Genomic DNA, 19,053 nt, shown 5'->3' with positions numbered 1-19,053 from the left:
CTTCAGCAGTTAGCAACTTTATTCAAGAGAGGATAAGATGCCTTTGGGTATTTTATTTTGTGTATGATTGTGTACAAAATACACGTCAACACTACTGCTATAGACTGCCTCTCATTGTTTCCCTGCTGATTTATGGAACTGTTCTTCCCACTAAATGCTTGGTTACCCTGTGTATTGTTCTGATTGCCTTGTGTGTTATTTTGTGTCAATATTGGAATGCTCTGTTCAATCTTACCCAAGAGTTGTGACATCATGTCCATCGTTGTGTCAAACTTCCTCTAAATCTTGTAGTTGGGGCTAATAGATATAGCCCTACCCTTATCTCTATCTGCAATGTCTCCTATAATGTACCCACTATCTCTAGGAGGGTCCTGATGTATTTCAAGAATCTGAAACTGTTTCACCTTCTGGAACATAGGTCCTATAGGGGCTGCCAATGATTTTTCCTTTGTTCCCTGTGAAAATGCCTCTATTCTCTCTCACTCAAAGAAGATATGTAGCTGCCAATGATTTACACCATATAGATTTTCCCAACAAATAATGTAGAAGCAATATCAAAATGAAATCATATTATTTGAATAAAATGGAACAATATTACTACAAGTTGAAATCATATTATTACATGAAGCTCTTTCATGGATTTGAATGATGTACAAGTTGAGCGTTCCTTTGAGAGCACCAAGCAACCAAATAAAGCAAGGGAATGCAATAATCCTATATCTTCCATAGAAATTTTGATAGAGCTTCCCTAAGGGAGCTAAAAGGGAGAGCAAAGAAGTTGAAAGATGAAAAAGATTAGATTTTGCATAGAGGATGAGGGTTATGTTTGGATGGGTACAAAAATTTGGAGTATTACTTTCTCACTCGAGTGCTACAATAGGTGTCATGAAATAGCTTCAAAGAAAAGACACATTTAAAATTCAAAAACTTTTGGGATACTAGCATGTCACATAGATGTCCACACACCATGCTCACATCCTAAAGAAATTCTTCAGAATTTTACAAATCTGCACAAAACAAAGGTTAGAAAGATATTGCAATCTAGAATCTGGAAAGACTTTGATGTAAGGAAGAAGGCTAAGTCTCAGACTTAAACAGACCTTGAACATGCTACAAAACTAGACTCTAAAGCTAAAAAGACTCTGAAATCATGCGAGTATGAAAGTTTCTAAGTTACATTTTGACCCCACTTTAGTGCACTAATGACACTACGTTATAAGCTATGCTAAAGTACAAAAATGAAATGTAAAGAGGATAAGCAAAAAGATACTGTAGAGTGCACAAAAATTCTCTAGATGGAAGGTTGATGCACCCAAACTGAGAACCTTCAAAATCACATTATTAGGTACTACAATCCTACAAAATTGAAACATTAGGAAAAATATACCATATTGCAAGAGTATAAATATGTTAGTTCAAAAATTAAAACAATAAAGGAATTCTAAAGTAGTAGGAAGAATGATATGAGGATAAAATTAGTCAGAAAGAAAAATAAGTCTAAGTGTCTACCCCCTCATGTTTTTGCATAATTAATAGGAAGTAAATATATGAAGGTTAATTTGCCATTGTGTGGGATTGCAAAAAAATTGTGGGATTCAAAAAAAAGTTGCAAAAACACTTCCGAATCAGTTATTTTGAAATATAGCAATGCTATGAAAAGGATACCACAGTTAAGAGGGCAAAGTCATGACCTGCATGGAAAAGATAGTGCAAAGATCTAAATTTGTATAGAGAAGTAATGAAGCTTTTTGTGCAAGGACTGCTTCAAAGTTTTGAAAATGTTTATTCAAATTTACAATTCACTTTCACTTTTCATATTTGGCATTTGTGAGCACCTAGAGCAGTTGGAAATTGAAAATTTTGCATAGACAAAACTCCCAACAACCTTGATTGGATGAGTTGAGGGAACCTGTAGAGTAGGGCAATCAAATGTGAGAGGTGAGTGCACAAATTTGGATTTTATCTACATTACCCGAGGATGTGTCCCAGGCCTAAATACCCCATCCCTGTCCCAAGAACGTTTTGGGGACAGCCAGGGGACGTCCCCCCCCCCCCCTTTCCCGTACCAAAAACTTGCAATTTCCCAAGAAACGTTCCGGAAATTTGGGGACGGCGGCGATTCTCAAAGTGGACGTCCCCCTATCCCCGAGACAATTGGTGACGCCTGTGACGTCCCCTAACTAACCATCCCAAGGATGGCCAGTTCTCCCCTTTTTCCCAACCAATTTAAAAATAAAAGACTCAAATGCTTTAAAAAAATATATATTTTATAATTTCTTTTTGTGGGCCCTCACACCTCAGCAATAGTGCACAAGTGTTTGATAAGTTTCATACACATTTAACTACATATGTCAATTCTAACTACAACAAGTCTGGAAAACACTAGGATAGGTGCTGCAACAGATCTGGGTAGCAAGCACAACTCAATTTCACAAACACCCGGAACTTGGTAATGCATATGAAAGTGATTGTAGGTCTGCAACACTGGATTTTTCACTGATATGAGAGGTAAACATGTCTGAATCACTGCCAAAAGCACTTAGAAATAATGAACAGCAGCCTGTTAATAAATTTCACAAACACTCACAACATGGTAGTAGTGTGTAAAAAAGTGGTTGCAGGTCTGCAACATTCTACTTTTCACTGATAAGAAGGGTAAACAAGTCTGAATCATAGCCAAAAACACACAGAAATATGAACAACAGCTTGGTAATCAATTTCACAAACACCCAGAACCTGATAGTGCATAAAGAAGTGGTTGTAGTTCATTAAAGTAAGAGAATACTATCAAAATATCCTCCAACCAGAAATAAACGATTAACTACTTGCAAAAAAAGTGTTGGAATGATCAATATCAAGTCTATAAACCATTGTGCAAAGCTCAAACTTAGTTGCAGGTCTGATGTTTGCAGGTCAAAACAGCTACAAAATTCATCAAACACATTCCCAAAATATCAAAGAACACCTCCCATCATTACCCAGCAGCAACATAAACCACCAACACCACCAAACAGCAACAAAGGGGCCAAGAAATGCAAGGACTCATACCCAGCAGATCACGTCGGATCTGCAAGAGGTACAACCTATACTGGGTTGTACTTTTCAGGCTGCAAACCACTCATACTCCTTCAAACTCACATGCTTGGGCTGGAAATGAAAATCAATGGGAACGTCTAGTGTAGACTAATCAATACCATAAATATTGGTGGAAACCACTCGTACTCCTTCAAACTCACAAGTTTGGGCTAGAAATGAACATCAATAGGAACGGCTAGTGTAGACTAATCAATATCATCAATATTGGTGGTCAAACAAAGGCATCAATTGACACAAATATTATATGTTAAGGCTATATAATGTATATATACATGCTTTATCCATGTTCATATGAATATAATGTATATATTCATGTTTTATCCATGTTTTCATATGAATATTTGAAACTCTCCTATATGTTTTAAATTTTCCCTATATTTTATATAGTCGTCCCCTTTTTTGTTCCCTAGTGTTGTGACGTATTCACACATCACCCCATTGCAAATGGGGACCCCTACTTTTTTCTTTCTGGGGTTTGTTTTTCTTGGTCTTTTAGGGTTTTGTTTATTAGCCTTTGCATGTTGAGTGTTGCCAAAGGAATCACTAAGATAGCAGGCTCTGTTTTAGCTAAAGGTGAGTCAGTGGATGCTCCGGGTTAGGGTCATCTTTGAAAGTCTTCCTTAGGACAAAGTTTTGCCCTTGTTGCTAATTGTGTCTTGTTTGAGTTTGAGGAGGTCAATGAAGCTTGGTAAGTGAATATCCTCTTTGAAGGTCTGAGTTAGGTCAAGTTGGTGAGTGATGAAGTCTGGAATGTCATCCTTATCTTCAAATGTCTTGAAATTTGGCTGTCTGGAATGTCATCCTGATCCTGAAATTTGACTAAGTCTGGAAAATTGAAGAATCCTCCAAAAACTAGATTTTGCATTATAACTCCTGGAGGTCCGAAACCACTCTCAAACATCCTGACAGTATATATGGAATATAACTTAAAATTTCCTTATATATTTCTTCTTTCTTATACTTAAATGTTATATTCCATATATGAATCCTAAGGGAGAGACCAAAACGTCAAATTTCGCTCTTGACCCTTCCAAAGGGTTCAAAGCGAATTTCAATTTCGCTCCTGACCCTTCCAAAGGGTCCAAAGCGAAATTCTCCATAAGACATTCTACTTTGACCCAAACTAAGAACTAACTCATTCCCAGGCATTATTGAGGGCAAAACACTTGTTTGGATGAAAAACTGTGAGAAATGAAGTCAAGATTTGAGCCTAAATGTGAATTTCGCTCCTGGCCCTTCCATAGGGTCTAGAGCGAAATTCTCCCTAGACATTATTTTCTCCCTTGTTTGGGCTAACGTCCTTGTTCCTTGGACATGGTGGGGGTAGATTGATATGTTCTTGCCTCAAGAAGTGATTGAAAGCATTAAGGAATGAAGATTTTGACCTAAGACATGGATTTCGCTCCTGACCCTTCCAAAGGGTCCAGAGCGAAATTCATATCTCCTCTATTTTACTCTTTAATTTGACCAAGTTTGGAACTTCTTAGGCATGGTTTGGAAGACTTGGATGCATATTTGCCTTGGAGAGGAGGTTTGAGGCGATGAAATGATGGAAATCAACCTGGAAGGAGAATTTCGCTCCTGACCCTTCCAAAGGGTCCAGAGCGAAATCCTCCATTTGACCTTCTTTTTTGCCTTAGGCCCTAGGTTAGCCTTGTCTCGAGCTAGTTTGATGGTGGATTGCCTTGATTATGATGAAAGGACCTTGAAATTGATCAAGTTTGAGAGAGAATTGGATAAATGAAGTGGAAAATCAACCAAGAATGAGGACTTCGCTCCTGACCCTTCCAAAGGGTCCAGAGCGAAAATCCCCGTAACTCTCATTTCCTTCCTAGTTTTGGCCAAGTGTTGGTTTCTAAGGCATGTTGGAAAGTGGATTGATGTGTTCTTGCCTTGAGAGGTGGTTGAAAGCATTGGAAGATGAAGATTTTGCCTAAAGGATGAAATTCGCTCTTGACCCTTCCAAAGGGTCCAGAGCGAAATTCATTATAAACCTCATTTGCTCCCTTGCTTAGGCTACTAACCTTGTTCCTTGGGCGAAGAGTGATGTATTTTTTCCTTGCAAAGAAGATTGGAGTTGAAAAGATGAAATATCAAGCCTAGAGTGTGAATTTCTCTCCTGACCCTTCCAAAGGGTCCAGAGCGAAATTCCACAAAACCACTCTTTTCTCCCAGTTTTGTGCCAAGTCAAGTGTGGGTCAGGGTGAGATAGGATTGGATATGTCCTTAGGGATGACTTTGAGTTGCTAATGATCAATAAATTTGAAGGAATTAAGCAAAAACTAGGATTTCACTCCTGACCCTTCCAAAGGGTCCAGAACGAAATTCCTAAGATCACCTATTTTCCTTGCAAATCAAGTCAAACTTTTGGTTTTTATGGCTTAGGGAAGAATGAAGCAAAGTTTCCTTGACCTTTGAGGTGAGTTGAAGTGAGAGGCATGGTAGAATTTGTCCTAAAACAAGGATTTCGCTCCTGACCCTTCCAAAGGGTCCAAAGCGAAAATCCTAAAACTCATCCTATCCTCCAAAATTTGTGCCAAGCCAGGTCTAGACCAAGGTGACAGAAGCCCTTAGGATTGCCCTTGAATGAATTTTGGCCACCAGAAATGTAGATTTTAGGCTAGGACAAGGATTTCGCTCCTAACCCTTCCAAAGGGTCCAGAGCGAAATCCTAGATAGGTCTTGTCCCTGGCCATGATTTTGAGCGAATTTTCCCTTTCAGGCCTTTTGGGGATCAAGCAAATGTTGTCAAGTTGAGAAATGGATCCAAATGAGGGAGTCAAGGGAAACAAAGTGAGAAGAATGGAGATAAGTAAGAGAAGACAAGCAAGGAATGAATTTCGCTCCTAACCCTTCCAAAGGGTCCAGAGCGAAATTCTTCAAATCAACTATTTTCTCCTTGTATGAGGCCAAGACTTTGATTCCTAGGGCGTGGTTGAGGATGGAATGATGCTATTTTGCTTTGCAAGATGAATTGAAGTTTGAGGAAATGAAGGATCAAGCCTAAAACTACGATTTTGCTCCTGACCCTTCCAAAGGGTCCAGAGCGAAATTCTCATGACCACCTAATTCACCCATGATGGAAACTAAAAAATGAATCCCTAGGCTTATGAAGAGCTAAAACTAGCATATGCTTACCTTGAAGAGCAATTCAGAGTGAAGGAGTGAGGCAATTGAGACCTATTCATGGAAATTGCTCTTGACCCTTCCAAAGGGTCCAGGGCGAAATCTTTTAAAATGCCTATTTTTCACCTTGTTTGAGCTACGCAAAGGCAAGCTGCAAGGTCATGATGACAAGAGCATGAAGTAGTGAAAAATCAAGATTGTGAAGGTATGCAAAGATGAAGTTTCTCACATCATGAACATTCTATTGATTATGAAGACTAAGTGTGCCTTCATCAAATTTTGAAGAAACTCTAGCATCTTCTAGGCTTACCTATACCCTCCCGAAAAATTCGCAAATTAAACCATATTCAAGACACAATTTCCCTCTCATTAATTGCTAATCAAACCTCATTTGTGTGAGTAATACAAATCCGCTTGAATTAGACACCTATCAAAATGGGTAAATTGATTTTTAAGCCTTAAAATTAAAAATTTATCCTTTGGCGCCCAAGAACATTATTTTTAGCTTTATTGCTAAGTCGGCCAGCTTGGAGGAAATTTTATTTTATTTTATTTGTGCATTTAAGAAGTCGGCCTATTGATAAAATGGAGAAATCGCCATACAAAGGGGAAGAGACTTGTGAAGTTTAAGCATTCATTCATTTGTGTCTTTCCTAAAGCGAATTTTAGGAGCAGAAATAGCAGAGCAGACTGCAAAAAGGAAGGCGAATTTCTGATTTATGAGGACTGATTAAAGGCTAAGTAAAGGCTAAATCATCAAGGGCGAACCTGAAGTGCAGATCAAAGACCTTTCGTCCAGCACAAATCTTCATTTTTTTTATCCATCTTTTCAAGTTGATAGCTAGAAATCAAGGAGAAGGTATGTACAATCAGATTTTTGAAAGTATATCGAAGATCTGATTCAAATTTCTATATCAATCCTTTTTGAGGTTAAGTCTTCAATAATCTGATTTGATTCATAAGTGATATCAATTTGAAAATTCATAATTTTAAGGGTTTATCATTCTATTTTCAAATTGTAATCTAATCATTTCTTTAAAAGTCTCAAATCTCCTATCTTGGGTACTATACTTAAACCTAACTTAAGCCTCTTTTTGTAGGTATCAAATGACGACCACCAAGGCCAGTGGATCCACTACCCGGCAGGCTCTCATCAAAGAAGATCAAAAGAACTAAGATTTGGAGACCAGGATTGTGTCCAAATGGAGAAATATTGGAGACACCAACTTGGGGACCTTCAATGTGAGGAAGTTTCGAGAAGCGCCCTACATTGGCAAGCCATCACCCATAGCCAAGAAGATAATTGAAAGTGGCATAATCAAGGCCGCAGGCTTCCCTCCTACAGTTAGATGTCATGAGCTAATGGTCGAATGTGCCAAGCACTATGATTCACATTCAAGGACGATCATAGCCAGGGATGGAACTGTCCTAGCCTATCTTTCAGAAGAAGCTATAAGTGAAGCTTTTCATCTCCCGGAGCCGAGAGATATGATCTACAAGAGCTTGGAAGGAACAAGGTCCATCTACGAAGATGATCCTAATATCTATCTGAACTTCATCAATAAGAATTGGTTACTCAGGAGTAGGCCTCACTTGAACAAGATACCTAATACGCCACACAGAATTGATTTCCAAGAAGAATTCAGGGACTTGATAACCATGCTCAATCGGGTTATAGATGCTTCTCAGGCCTTCTTCTTCGACAAGTGGATGTTCTTCTTTATTCAAGTGATCGTCCAAGGAAAAGGAATGCTCAATTGGGCTAGAAGCATTAGCAATAACCTAGACGTGCAGTTGAGCAGGCTAGTCCCTGCTAAGTCATTCCACATGAGTTCATATGTCATATATTCCTTAGTAAGAAGTTTTGAGTATGCAGGGCTACCACACAGAGGAGTTGTTGGGAGGGGACCCGAAGAAATAAGAGCATGTGATTCTTATGTTCAACTGCATCATCCGCCAAGGAATGACTACAAGCTATTCAATGACACCTTCACAATGTATATCACTAGGAAATTGCAAGGAGGGATTCACCACCAACTGTCTTCGGAGGCACGGGAGCTCGTGAAGAAACATGTTGCATGGTTTATTCAATTTCCAAAATTCACCTACATCAGGGTCCATGGATGTCCTTCACCTCCCTACATGTTACCGAGATATCCTACAGACAGAATAATACTACTGGAAGTGACTAGACAGTTGGCCGCTTATGCTAAAGCATCAAGACATAAGCATGGAAATGGTATCCCCGTACCTATTTTACTAGGAAATTCAATTGAAGTGTGTCCTAATTCTCAAGCCGCAGAAGACGCAGAAAAGGAATTATCTCTGTATTCATTCACATCCTTTGCCTCAAGAGAGAATTTCGATCCTCATGGTCATATGGAAGAGACAATTGGGAAGAAGTACAAACATGAGTTTCAAGTGGAGGACTTCTGGATGAATGTCTAAGATGATGTAGAGGTGAAAAGAAAGATGCATTCTAGATTACCCTTGGATCTTATCCGGAAATGTAAGGTTTATAGAGTAGTCGATCAAGCCCAAGACAGTGGTAGATATCTCCAATCGTCCTATGAGAAGGAAGATAAAGAAGTGAAGATAGATTGGAATGAGCAAGGAGTTGCAGATCTAAGAGCATTGATGGATCCTGTTTTGAATTGCACTCGCAGATGGGTGGACGTACAACATCAAAAATTGAAGGAGCAGAATATAGCCATGGCATTCACCCTAGAAACAAGAACAGAAGAAGGAGAAGCAAGTGTGAGTGAAAATACTTCTCATTCCAAAGGGTTGAAGAGAAAATAAGGACCTGAGAAGAGAGAACCTTCCAAGAAGAAACAAAAGGTGAATCCTGATCGTCCACCGAGTACGTCTTCTAGACATGAAAAAAAGATAAGTTAAGGAGAGGATCAAAGAGAGATAGTGTATGAAATTGATGAGTCTATGGAATCCATAGTGCAGAATGATAAACAAGGCAAAGGACGAACACCTCAACACTCATCAAGACAATCTCTCCAGGTTGGTGCTAATGAACAACAAGAAGAAAAAAATGATGATGAAGCAACATCTCCTTTCAGAGACGATAGACCTCTGCCTAAGGAAATACAGGTAAGGGAAAGAAAGTCTTCCATTCCAGATTGGCTAAAAGAAAGACTGACGAGGGTAGTTGTGGTTGAAGAGGAAGAACAAGTATTTGACTTGGAAAGTCTCATAGGAAATTCCCAAGAAGAAGGCTACAAAGATGTCAAAGGTAATTAGAGATGATGCAGGATCCAAGAAGATATAGGTAGCCACACCAGTAGTGGACAAGTATGAGGATGAGATTATGGCAGAGGAATATGATTTAGAGACATTTGATCTTGGTCCACTTACCTCCGAGCAAGCCATGGAAGAAGCAACTGATTCAATGAGAGCACTTAATGACAAACTCAAAGAAGAAATGGAAAAGAATAAGAAGCTAGAAAGGGAGGTTAGTGCTTGGAGGAATTATTTTAGCCACCTCAATCAACCATTAAGGCGACAGGATCCAGCAATATCACCTTTGCATGCACTTCCTCCTGAATCAATAAATGAGGCAGAGAGGATGAAGAACTTAGCCCAACTTATGAGTTCATGGATTGATGAATCTTACAAGGTAGCCATGGAATTTGTAACAAGAATGATGAAGACAGTCCACAAGGCTATCCAAGTCCTTGAAATCATTCATGATCTATTGATAACCGTGGATGCATTCACTCACACTAAAGACATAGTCATCCCGGTCTTACAAGTGATAAGAAGGACGCCCAGACAGATTTTAGCACAAGAAAAGATAATGGAGGGAGGAACCCATAACCTTCTGCAATGGTCAACTTTGCTCCAAATGAAGGAAGTTCTTTTCGAAGACATCAATAACAGATGCAGCCGAGTTGAAGGCACTATCCACCCTATTTAGGATAAGGTGTTTGATGTATTGTGTACAATCCTTGACAAAAGGATAGAGATCGAGACAAATGTAGATGTCCAAGAATTGGAAGATAGGATCAAGATTATTTTTTGCAAAGAGGAGAACATGGTCATAGAAAAGCAGCGAGATAAGATGTATGTTACTATGTTCCTGATCGAAAAGACAAAAGAGCTAGAGCCTGGATGGGAGATGACTCTTCTCGCAGCTTTTGATCAAGTCCTTCACCTGAAAGAGCGAATGAAGAACTTGCATGAGATTCCCATTGCTGAGATTGAGGGGATTACGTCCAGATTCATTGAATATGCCAGAAAAGAGCATAGAAAAGAAAACAAAATTCTAGATGAGAAGTTGTTGTAAGATGATTGGGCAACTTTATTCCCATTGGGCTATGTTTCCTCATTATTTGTGCCAATTTCTATTGGCTATGGATTGATAATGTTTATCTAAATGGGGTTCTTTTTGTAACAAACCCTAATCAGGGTTTAGGTGTCAAAATTTGAGCCTTTGATCTTCTTTAGATCCAAGTCGTTCATTGTATTTGAGAGTGCTATATAACCCCTCACTCAATTCATTTTAAAGGGTTAGAGTCAGAGAAAAGAGAAATAAGATTGAAATTGTTAGCAACAGAGAAACAAGTAGTGAAGAGAGAAAGTTAAACAATTGTTGTTTTATTTTGCTATGAGATCAATAAAATATTGATGTTATGGTGTTTTATTGCAATCCTTGTGGCTATCTTCATGGTTGTTTATCTTCTTGAATCACTCTTAATAGAGATAGTACTTAAGTTTTAGAATTAGATTGAAGGACAAATGTTGTGTTTGATCTTTGATAAAACTCATAGTCCAAACCACTAGCTTCTTACTGATTGTAAGCACGCCTTGTGTGGTCAACTGGAGATATTAAGATTGTTTAAGAGTTCAGTCATTGTTGAAGATATTGATATGTATCTTAGTGATAGTATCTATCCCATTGATTTTTAGAAAATCATTGAATCCCCTTAGAAGATCGCACCAATTCCAGTAGAGTTGTAATCTTTTGGCAATACTGAAATTGGTAGAGTTTTATCAAGACCAATCCTCATTTAGTCATTCCTAGGATTAGTTTAGTATAGCCTCCTTAAAACCCTTATCTTTTGCCTTTTTGAAACATCAGTTAGTATTAGGAGAATTCAGTTTCCTCATTGAAAAGTAGTTGCAAGAACAAGCTTTCCCAAAAAGTACGTAAGGCCCCTTGTAAAACAGCAAACACAACGACCATTGGTGCTTATACACAAGTAGAGAACCTACATAACAGAACCTTGGAGTTTCTCCGATTGATCCTTCTGCGATATCTTCAGCATTCGGGGGGCTTTATTCAAGAGAGGATAAGATACCTCTAGGTATTTTATTTTGTGTTTGGTCATGTACAAAAGACACATCAACACCTAGCCATCCCCAAAACTGGCAAACAAAATCACCATCCCAAAAACGCATCTCCCCGTCCCCTGCCATCCCAAAAACGCATTTGCCCGTCCCCTCTAAGGTTTTACATTTCCATCAATATGCATTTGACCATACCAAAATCACTATTATAATAGCATTGCAATTTGAATCTTCTTACTTTGTCAAAGCATACCATATGCCTACCTTGGATGCTTCTACATCATTATGCTACTACAGCACAAATAATCAACAAATTCATAGGTAGTACATCTTGTTGATCCAATTGCTTGTGGGGATATTGAAGATTCTTAGAAGCAATGGCAAGTAGATGCAAAAGTAACCATTAGATTCTTTGATTGACAACTCACAAATGTTTGAAAGGATTTTGGTAAAGACTCCAAATATAATTACTATCATTGATCTTCCAAGATCTGATTGTCCATGCCCAACCCAAAAGAAATCAAAATTGTTGTTAGGTAAAGGCCATGGCAACTATTTGATTCTTTGATCAACATCCCACAAAGGTCAAGAAAAAGTGAAATGCATGATAGCTTTGGCCCATAATCAATCAAGAAAATATTGCAGGAAATTGAAAGCAGATTGATCCACAAAAATGTTTTTGAAATTCACATGAAATCAAGAGTGCATGCATGGGCATTAAAGATGTAGTTCAAGTATGTAATTATTTCTCCATTTAACCATTACAATCATAAATTCAAGCGATTACCTACATCAAGTGGAGGTTAAATCAAGTAGGAGTTCAAATTGGACATCTCCAATGTGCAGCACCACAATGAGTGAACAATTCATACATGATCAATAAGGCATTAACTGCCTATGGTATTTTCAAATTTTTGCTTCTTTTGCTTTGTAAAATAAGAGATTCGAACTGATTTTTAGGGGAGATTCAAATTTGCAAACCCATACTTTGGGAACCTTGTATGAAAAACATTTTCTCTAGCTTTTTCATTTGTACGCTTTAGAGTAGCCTTTGGTCATGTGTCCAAAATTTTGTTGGTCTTTTGTAGCGTGTAACTATGCAAGAATTTGGATTGATGAATGCAATTGTTGTAATTCTCTATATCTCTATATCCTTCCTTGTTATGGTCAATGAAAGTTTGATTGTCTTGTGCATTGGTATAACTATGCTTATTTAGAATATGTTGACTATTACATTTTGTGCAACCTCTAAGTAAGTGAAGAACTCTATTCCAGGCTCTAGCACATCACCCCTTTCATTTTCAGTATTTTCTATCCCATTTCTTCAGTCAAATTAGACTTAACCAAAATAGAAGGAAATTGCCAACTCCAAATAATGCTCTATGGAAGCATCATCCCATATTAACAGAACTTTCCATGTTGCCACAATTTGCAGGTGTAGAAGTGAGCTCAAAAATGAGTCTGATTAGACAATCTTCGTGAACAATAGTTTGTCCTCTTGCAACAGGCATATTTGGAGTGATTCCTTCTTTAATAAGTACTAGTTAGTGTGACCCTAAAGATATTCTAACATATCAAGCAAAGTTACAACTTACCAAATCCTCAAAATGGAAACATGATGAGAAAGTGTGTTTTACAAGTTGCAGATAAGAAAAGATATAGCTTGCTACTGTTTCCTGCTAAATATGTTTTAGCAGCTATTCATCACAGTGGGAAAGATTATTTGGAGGATATTAATAACATTGTATAGCTAATTATTTCTAGTGTGTATATCTTGTTCAAAGACAATAAGAATACTTTTGACATCGTTGACTTAAAGAAGGCCAAATTGGTCAATAGAACCTAATATACTTCTTTACAGTATTGTTTTATGCACTTGAATGAAGATGGGCTTAGTTTGTTTTTCACAAGATAGGCAATCTTTGTTTGCAGGATGTTTAATACTTAGGTTGACCCACACGTTTCGTGTAAACTCATTTTAAGTTTTGCAATCATTTTTTTCTTTTTTGTGCCTTGAGCTAGATACTGCAAACAGAGTTTCTTGTCTGTTAATTACGTAAGGATCTTCCTAGTACATCAATGAAAATCATTTAAAGATGGCAGTGCAATATTCAGACAGCAGCCACATCTTTGGTGATCTTGAGTATTGCTTTTTCATGTGATGATTTAGCTGTGGAATTCTAGCCTGAAGCAGGAAGCGTTGACACTTTCAAAAGGTGAAACAAACTAAGCCTACTAAGGATGGAATTGTCTTGAAGGTTGGATAGCCCCAGTCCTTGGGAAAGCAGAATTGTTAAAAAAGACAGCTAAAGTGGAAACAAAATAGCCATCAACAATATAGAAGTGGACATGGGAGGGTCACATTCTATTATAAACAGCAACAGTACCAGATCCAGCCGACATTGTTAGTCTCTAACTCACTCTCATGCAGATCAAAAATGCTAATGCCATGACTCACTTACTTAAAGGTCTCACCCTTCTCTGTCAACCCTTCCTTCACCAAACCCTAGGTCATTTGGATGTCCACAACAGGACACTGTAATAGTTGTGTGACAGCCCTACAACACATTTGTTGTTGGTACCTTTGTACTCCAACGCAGTGAGCAGCAGCAGTGACACTCGCATTGCCTATAGGTTTCAAGCCCTTATTATATGAGGTGTCTTGTTGTCGTTGTGTTTCTTGTAGCTATGATATCAAGTGTAGCGAATGTTATGACACAATGAAACCCACCATACACTAATGTGTTGTTTGGTATTAGCAGCATTTCTAAATATATTGGATAATCAAATGGTTACATCTTTAAAATAAATAATAAAAAAAGTTATCAATCAGAAATCATTAGTCTATAGCGCATGAATCTATATGTCAATCCCAAAACATCTATAAGGTTTTAAAAATGTTGCAACTTACTATCTCAGTTAGGCCCCCAACCTCATCAAGTATCTAGGCTGATAGCCTACCATCGATGCATTTTTTTAAAATCTGGTGAATTAGCCCTTTTAGGTTAACCTTTAGCGTAGATGCCTGAGGCACCAACCAATGGGGTATATCTTCCATCCAATTCACCCACTATGCCACAACTGTCCTTGTCCACTGTGGTATGCCACAACCAGCGTGTTCAATGCAGCATTTAGCCAATTTTAACTCCTTATCATGTCTCTTGGGGTTTGAATATGGCCCTACGCTTTGAAAGACCATTTTCTTTCAGCACTTGAATCATATCATTTGACAACATATAATCAATGCATTTACATATGTAACAATGTACAATCCATTAAGATCATATAATAGCTCATTGACACTCATCCTTAAGAATTCAACAAACGTAACTTTTTGAGAATTCAAACAAGAAATATTCCATCATATACATAATCATCATCACTTCAACATTAATGTTGTTTTAGTTAATCATCTCAAGATGTTTTTTTATTATTTAAAAGGTAATGGAAATACACTGACCAAGACTATGTCAACTGATAAAAGAACATAGTAGGAATTTTGGGACCAAGAGATAAAACATACACAGTGCCAAGATCAACATGGAAACAAAGTTCATTTTCTATCACTGATGTTACAAGAGAATTTTTTCCAGCAAGCACTTCAAGTTCCATTGTTCGGTAATCATTTTGTATTGCTTCAATCTTGTTGACAACTGTTTGTATCTTTGGCTTATTTTTGTCAAACACTACCTGCAAAATGAAAACAACCAGGAAATATGTATTATCGATGGCCAATGTTAATAAATAAATATTGAATCACATAATAATGCCATAAGAGGAGTTATCAATCACAGACCTGTGCAATCAAATGGCGATATGGCAGGTGCTCGGTTCTCAAGTTCAAATGTATGATATGGCCAACAAGTTCAAATGCAGTTGGTACAACCATTCCCTTTGGAAGCAATTCCTGTAAGACCTGAAAAAGATGATATAATCTGATTAAAGACTGGACACTGTAAAATTTTATCTAATCCTGCACAATACAGTAGGATCTAGCTAGAAAATAAGAAGAAACCCTGCAGAACAGAGAAAAGAATTTGAGAGCAAGTAGAATAAAATTGTTTCATTGGTTTATTCACAAATGAATGAATTACAATATATAAAGCCTTTGTCAAAGCAAAAAACAAAGGAAAAATAGGAATAAAACTGAAAAAACAGAGATATTCCTTAGTTAGCTTAAAAAACCAAGCAATGACAGTTTTTCCAAGTCACAAGAATAAAACTGGAAGCAGCAGCAATTATCCATAAAGCATGGATAAAACAGTTTATAAAGCGTGGAAGAAAAACTGGTTACGCTAACACCTCCCCTTAAGTCTAACTAAGGAGACAAAAGCCTAAGGATAGGAAAGAAGAAAGAGGGAAAACCCAGTGGGAACAAACATCCTCTTAAAATAGACACTAGCTATGCATGCCAGCACTATGTTGAAGTGTCCTTCACCCCAAGAAGGTCTCACAGAAAGTGAAAGTGAAAAGACGTTTTATATGTAGAAGATGGTCCACAATCATCGAACAACACTCCTACCCTTGGGAAGAAACAAAACCAAATACAAATGCAGGAATGTTTCCCATTCTTGATAGGAATTGGTTGGAAATGGAATCCAAAAGTATGATGATGTCTCTGAAAACTGCTTGGTTGGCCAAAGTGTGACAAATGCTGTTAAGATTACCATAGAAGATTCAGATACAATGACCATGGATGTATGGTGATCGCTAGACTAATGAGAATCTGGTACTGACATGATAGAAGCAAACAGAAGCAAAGAGAGAACAAGAGGGCCTGAAGATGCGCCCATAATATCAAAAGAAGATGAATCAACTCAATAGGAGGTTTTAGAAAAGAGAATATAAAGATCATCAATGGCGTCCTCCAAGTCGACAATGTGGGACTCTACAAACAAGGATGCAACGTTTGGTAGAAATGGGTCCCAATGAACCGAATCCAAAAGACACAAATGATCTTGCTACAAAGAATCGTTGGAAGCTTTCAATGAAGCAACTCTAAACTCTATAGAAGCAACAGTCGTGTCCTATTGGTGTGTGTTTTATCATTCACTGAACACAAAATAAAATGTCCAATGACACTCTATTCTCTCTTGAAAAATCACCACTTATGTTAAGATTGCGAGAAGATCATATGGCAATTCCAAGGTTTCTTTTGTTGGGTCTTGATGTGTGGACAAGTTCAATGGGTGTTGCGATATGTTGGTAATACACAAAGGGACTTACGCTTCAACTAGTATCATTCACAAGCTGGACTTAGGCAAATTTATCAATAAATGCTCTTTGTTTTTAGATTTTCTGGTTTGGGATTTCAAAAAAAAGATGAAAAGGATAAGGGTTTAGGAATTCTAACTACTGCTAAGAACTCAAGAGACAGTGTAGACTGGGTGAAACCAATAAACGACACTTTGTTTCACCACGCTTAGGACAACTACGCAAAGCATGTGCAATCTTCTAAGGTTGTGCTCAAGATTTTCACACTTATGAATAATACCAACAATTGAACAATATTACTCAAAATAGAAGTTAAGCATCCACATCAAAAGCTCAGGCTAACTTTACACATTGAAAGAAAACCATACATCCAAAGAAAGTATAAGAAAAAGTTTCACCAATCTAAACTATCAATCATTCATTCATCTAACAACTTCAAAACAAATTACTCAAAGCAAATCTATTCTAAATGTTGAAGAAAATATGCAACCATGCAACCACTTGATAACAATAAGACTTCAAAACAATACTAATAATGAACTTTTTATTATTCAAGTAGCTCTACGCAACAATTTCATAAATCTCTCCACACTGAATGAAATGAGAGAATTAGATTATATAGAGTTTTTGAAAACAAATGAATGGCTGAGATCAATCTAAGATTAACGGTCGAGATTAAGACAACCTAACCCTAATTAGGGTTTCCCAAAATAAAATTAATATCCAATGCATGTAAGACAAATGGCACAAGGTGCTATCTTTTAGGATTGCACCCCATTCTCCTGTTGAGAGGCAGAATGTTCAATGAACTTGGACACGATCTGATCAACCTCTTCCATCGTGACATGTGGCAGCACACTGACTCTGAATTCTAATCCTTCCAAATCATCTGCACATGCAGCAAAAGTGATTTCCCGATCTAATTCATGTTTTTGGAAACCATCTCTAATGGACAGGAGGTTTGATGCCTTAGTCAGATTCTACTTCAAGACTGGTCCAATGGTGAAGATCTCTTGCGTCTTAGTCTTTAGATTTTCCAACTTCGTATCCTTCTCTCGGATAGTTTCCTTTTCAAGTACCTTTGCAGCTACAAGGTAAACCTTGTCTTGAATTTCTTTGATCTACTCCTCAGCTCTCTCAGCATCTGCTTCACTCTCTCCAAGACTTCATTGCATGCAACCAATGTCCAATGCCAACTGTTGAAGTCATATGCAACTCCTGCTTCAATTATATTTCCATCAATTAGTTTTTGCTTCAAAACTCCTTTCAATTATCTAAGGCATGGGACAATTCTGTCTTGAATATCTTGAAGGTCAACCCATGCTTCCGCCATGCTTGCAATCCTAGAGAGTAAAGAGGAGGTTTGTCCATATGTTAATGCTAACCTTTCCACAAATGTGGTTGCCTCTTTACTTGTGCTTTCCATCCATTCTTTAGTTTCCCTAGCCGTCGCTACTTCTTCCTCAAAATTTATGACTATTTCCTGTGAATTCAAGAGTGGAGGAGTTTTTGGATTTGCTTGATCAAGCGGCTTAGTCAAATGCTGAATATAATCCCTTAGGCGCTCAACTTCTTTCTTATATTCCTTCTTCTTTTCTACTTCCTTGTCCAGTCTTGCCTTCATGGAAGCAACTGAATTATCCAAGCTTTCAGTTTCCTGCTTCTTGGTAGTTGGTCCTAAATTAATTGTAGTGATTTCATATTCATGGGGACCAATATCTCCCTTTGCCTTGTCCACCTTTGGCACAGCAATTCGCACTGTCCTGCAGCCGACTTCATCTCTCTGGATGGTGGAAAACCTTATGGCTGGCTTCTTTGTGGCAACCTGTTCTAATCTGGCCAAGAAATCTGCTATATCATCCTCTTCTTGAACTTCTATTTCTTGTGTCTTTACTTTCAATCTTTCCTTCAGCCAATCAGGAACAGTGGGCTGTTCAATGCCTTCCACTTCCTGATTGCCTTCTTCACATGTGATACCCCGAAGGGCGGAAATCATTTCTTCTTAAAATTCACCTTCCTCAACATCAATTCATTGTCCGACTCCAATACTTATGTGCCGATAGGAGACGGAGGCTGCTCATCTTCTTGATGAATTGACTCTACGTTTTCTTCATGAATTGGGGAAGGAATTTCCATCTCTGCCAATGACTCATCAATGGTCAATATGTCATTTATGTTTGCTAATGTGGCAGAACGAGATTTTTCTAGCCTCTGTTTCTTCTGAGCAAGTCCTTCATTCACAACTGCCTTCCCTTATCTTTTAGCACTTTCAATTGGCCTAGCACTTTGAGATGCCTCTGCATTTGAAGAGCA

The 19,053-nt window shown here is 37.9% G+C and overlaps 1 protein-coding gene across 3 annotated transcripts in view; it reads right to left on the bottom strand.

The window, feature by feature from the left end:
* The window catches only part of LOC131068690 (tRNA (guanine(37)-N1)-methyltransferase 1), a 177,564-nt gene that overhangs the window by 107,697 nt on the left and 50,814 nt on the right, over positions 1 to 19,053 (bottom strand). For all 3 annotated transcript variants that reach the window (XM_058003932.2, XM_058003934.2, XM_059207537.1), the window contains 2 exons: positions 15,323 to 15,442; positions 15,050 to 15,216 (listed from right to left, as the gene is read on the bottom strand). In XM_058003932.2, coding sequence (XP_057859915.2) covers positions 15,050 to 15,216; positions 15,323 to 15,442 — 287 coding nt within the window. The remainder of the gene's footprint in view (positions 1 to 15,049; positions 15,217 to 15,322; positions 15,443 to 19,053) is intronic.

This window comes from Cryptomeria japonica, chromosome 6 (assembly GCF_030272615.1).
Source record: "Cryptomeria japonica chromosome 6, Sugi_1.0, whole genome shotgun sequence".
Classification (NCBI taxonomy): domain Eukaryota; kingdom Viridiplantae; phylum Streptophyta; class Pinopsida; order Cupressales; family Cupressaceae; genus Cryptomeria; species Cryptomeria japonica.
The sequence above is the reverse complement of the archived record's forward strand: the minus strand, read 5'-3'. Positions and strand labels throughout refer to the sequence as shown.